The sequence below is a fragment of the Dysidea avara genome, chromosome 3 (assembly GCF_963678975.1).
Source record: "Dysidea avara chromosome 3, odDysAvar1.4, whole genome shotgun sequence".
NCBI lineage: Eukaryota > Metazoa > Porifera > Demospongiae > Dictyoceratida > Dysideidae > Dysidea > Dysidea avara.
Genome location: NC_089274.1, coordinates 17436402 through 17440767, shown reverse-complemented (window position 1 = coordinate 17440767; position 4366 = coordinate 17436402). Strand labels below are relative to the sequence as shown.

At 37.2% G+C, this 4366-nt stretch overlaps 1 protein-coding gene across 1 annotated transcript; it reads left to right on the top strand.

Moving 5' to 3' along the window:
* Positions 1-546: 546 nt before the first annotated feature.
* LOC136248370 (uncharacterized) lies at positions 547-4366 on the top strand. The gene is made up of 6 exons (XM_066040154.1): positions 547-618; positions 682-755; positions 3234-3268; positions 3868-3939; positions 4001-4153; positions 4215-4366. The coding sequence occupies exons 1-6, from the start codon at positions 547-549 to the stop codon at positions 4364-4366; spliced, it is 558 nt and encodes a 185-aa protein (XP_065896226.1).

The window sequence follows — 4366 nt, the reverse complement described above, 5'->3', positions numbered from 1 at the left end:
GGTTTCATGGTGGATCAAGCAATGGGATACTACAATGAACATCCCACAATGGTAGGGGGATTGATTTGTAGAAGTTGATTTTTCGGATTGCGGACCCTACGGCTTAGTATGCATATAGCCAGCTATGTATACATTGACATTATCTGCTGGAAAGCAATATAACCCCAAAGTCGTGACAACTTTGGATGGATCATGCATTGCTTTTAGAGCCTTTCTCTGGCCCTTTGTCTAGTCTGGTGGCGCCGGTAACTTAGTTTATGTGAAGGGGCGTGCGCCTACAAAAGAAGAGTTCAACTTGAATCAGTACAGAAGTGAATCGAGTCAAGTGATTATACTTTGCGTTGGCAGTACATCAATAGCATCCTTACTGCAGCCATTGCCTTTTGGTCTAGGTCTATAGCTGAAGCTGTGAACATAGATACTACGTGTATTATCTATGTTGTGAAGCAAGGCTTACTGTTACCATGGTTATGTAGAGCGGAAGTCGCGCAACTCACATGCGTCGGCACTATGGTTACGCTAAAGACGTGTTAATTATTGTGCAAAATGGCTCGACTCAATGTGGGAGTTAACTTTCGACGATTTTACCTTCTACTTTGGAAGAATTTCATACTACAAGTAAAAATAAGTCGCTTTGCTAAAATATTTATTAGTATACTGAACCTTTTTGTTGTCCTACAGATACGGCGACCCATAGGAACAGCTTTCGAGCTCGTGTTGCCACTGTTAGCAGTACTGGTGGTGATTGGCATAAGGTAACTTAGTTGTTTGTGTTTGTGTGTGCGTTCGACTCGCTAATGCATAAATGCTTAGCAGCTGACAATGCCGCAGATAGTGTGTACTCACAGTGTAGCTAAAACCCTATGGCAATGTATCTGGTCTCAGCGACCTTTTCTTCTTGTAAGTCTGACACAAATTAGTGGGGATTCTAGGAAAGAGAAATTCAATATACTGTATAGTGCCCAAAACCCTTGTCAGCACGCTGCAATTGTTCTGTTTCAGGAGGTGTTGGTCACCCACTATCAATCTTGTGTATATCAACATGTGTAATCTAAGCATGCTTTTGGTTCATAGTGGATTGTGGCTGGTCAAGTTTTGCCAAATTAATGCAACTTGACCAATTACAGTGGCCCCTCTATAATCTGAACTCATTGGGCCGTGAGTGTGTTCAGATAATTGAAAAGTTCATTATTTATCTCTAATAGAACACACACTTTAGACAAATACTCTAATAGAACAGTCACCGGCACAGTTTGGATAACGGAAACTTCAGATAATCGATGGCCAGATAATGGAGGGACCACTATAATGTTAGCTTGTTTGGCTGGGCTCAATATCTGCTCAGTGCTAAAGCTTTGTATGTGAGCAGAACAAACTTGAATCTGTAAGGGTCTGAGATGTTATTGCTCTATACAATGTTGAGCTGTATCAAAACTTTCTGTCAAATTTTACGTACATTAAAAATTTTTACGAGGCACAAGAACCCAAAAATATTACCGTCTTCTGAACAAGTTGCCATAACTTCCGCATACTTTGGTTTACAAAAATGGGGTTGAATTTATTAGAATCCTTGATGACTAGCAATTCTAGTCATATATAAAGTTTTGTTCTGAGCATATGGGAAAGATCGGAAAGAGTATTAAATTACGTGTTCAGGTATGTAATATTATGCAGTAAAAAAACAAGTTTTTTTCAGATGTTTTACAAAATATTTCTGTAGAATAACCATTTAGGCTTTCAGTTTGCACAGGTTTGTAAGCAGTAAGCTTCAACACATGTAATGACACCAAGTTTAGCGAATTTTGTTGAGGAGAACGGGTTGTACTTTTATGGTTTGTACGGCAAGGTGTTAATTCTCCCATAGAGTTTTGTATGGAGCTTGTATTATGTTGTAATCAACTGTGAATAAGTGTTAGTATGGTTATGTTACAACAAAAGTGTGGGTGGGATTGTATAGAGCTGTTCAAGGGCTTTCTTTTGTTGTATAGTATGCTGTAAAGATTATGGGTGCTAATGCCCGTACTTTTGAGTAGAGATGTACCGATAATTGGATCGGTGATTGGATCGGCTGCCGATATGGCAATTTCTACCATATCGGTAACGGCACAAATACTCTGAGAACCGATATCACTACTGATAGTTTGCATGGCAAATATGAGTATCAGCAAAGCAGTGAAAAAGCCTTTTTGCTCACTACAAACAAATAAAATCTCTTTCTACACTTCGCTCTATACAACGTTAAGTTACAAGAAGCCATATGACTGCATGTGTAAGTACTGCTATTTGTGCTAGATTATTCTTACCCAGATCTTCTGAAAACGGTAGCTGTTACACTTTAAGAATAAAGAACTACACCACAGGAAAGCTGAACTGATATTCTGTGTATAGTAGCCATCTTGAAAACTAATCATAACACAGAGTAATCAGGGCAAGGGAGCATGTAGTAAAATACTTGTGGTGCCTAATTGTCTGGGTTGTGTATTAGAGGCAACACCACCATAGGTAACCAGGTATTGCTGTGCCTTATAGTTGCATCACTTGTCTTTCTCTAAAAATCATTAGATTAATATACATTGTGCAGTAGCTACACCTGTAGTTCTATTTGATTTACATTTTACAGAATATACAATAATCGGATCGGTATAATCGGTATCGGTTCTTTTAGGTACAGATTAATCGGATATCAGTACACCTGAAAAATCCTTATTGGTACACAGTTTTTCGATATAGTGTAAAATAGATGTATTTTGCATTGGGAAGAAAACAATGGCCACTAACGTGGTTTTTCAACTAACTGGCTCAACCCAGCTAAAGCTATGAATAGGACATAAAGTACATTTTAGGTTATTGTAATGTGTAATTTCTAAGAACTAATGGTAAAAATCAGTGTTTTGTGAAATTTTATTTTTATGGCTTCATTTGACAAATCCCAATAGCAAGTTTTGATATGGTCCAGTGGAAACTATTAGAAGAGCTCCAAAGTTATGACTGTTTCTTATGAAATTTTATAGTTTTTGTAGCTCATAATGTTTGGATTTTTTATTATTTTTATGCTAGGTGAAGTCCACAGTAAAAGTGGGTAGCATGTGGCCAGAAGACATACAGATTACTGTACACACAACTGCAATTATCAACTTATAATTATACTGTTAATGAATATAGCTATATAGGATTTATTTTGTATATATACCAAACACTTTACTAATTTAGGTCCTAAACGTGTATTTTTTTAGAGCTGGAGTATTTTCTATAGAAGATAAATGCTTTGGTAAGTTACGTATAAACAGGTTCTGGTTTAAGTATGTGTATGAGATAATTTGAAACCTCTTGCCCTTACTATAGTATGTTCACGTTGAGCTGGATCCTGAAAAACAGCTAAAAATTAAATGTGGATTTTTTCTCAACAGAGTAAACATTTCGGCCAACCAGATGATTATTGGTAACAGCAAAGGTGTCTACAACAGACATGTATGGTTTGGCTCCATTAAAAGTTCAGGAAAGGGCTGTAATGGACTCAGTATTTGTATGGCTTCCCCATAGGAAATTTATTGTGAAAATTTTGATTGGCTGTAAATATTATGTCAAACATTTGAACAAAAACATTTTGAAATATTTTTAGCGGGTCAAGCAGTACTACAAATGAGCCAAATTTCAAGATCGTGAGTAATTGCATCCATGAGTTATTAAATGTTTTTGAGGATTCAGCTCAACGTGAACATACTATATTTTTAGAAATACAATCAATTGTAGTTGTGCCATATATAGCATTAAGGTGAACTAATAAGCAAAGGACTGACATATATCTATAGCTGGGATACACTGCTTGCATATGATTTCATGGCATTCAGGAGTTTTGTTCTGTTTTAGTGACTTTTGAGCCTGATCCACTCCACTTACCTCGTACAACAACCACCATCTTCTATGCTCCCAACAATACAGGTAGGCACTCTAACCATATGTATATATACCAGTATAGTATACACATTACATTATAATGTAGAGGAAAATGGAGTGATGAGTTTGGTCAGGCAACGTTTGCCACAAATGGAGTACATGTCATATGCTACTGAAAATGAGATGGTACAGTCTGTTAGAAGTTGGCGTGAGTCAAGTCAGAATAACACAAGAATTGACACTTGTGTCAATGGATATGGTCAGAATTTGAGCAGTTTAATTTTGTAAAAGGTTCATTTTGTGTGTCATTATGTTAATAGGTGTGGTGTTTGACAATCTTGATGGTAGGAATCTCCGGTACACTATTAGGCCAGTACATGAAGTGTCAGGAGAGGATGGTGACAGTACGTGGAACTTAGTCACTGTTCAGCCAAGATTTCAAGTCCCTGGACCAAGAGTATCACCTAAGTGA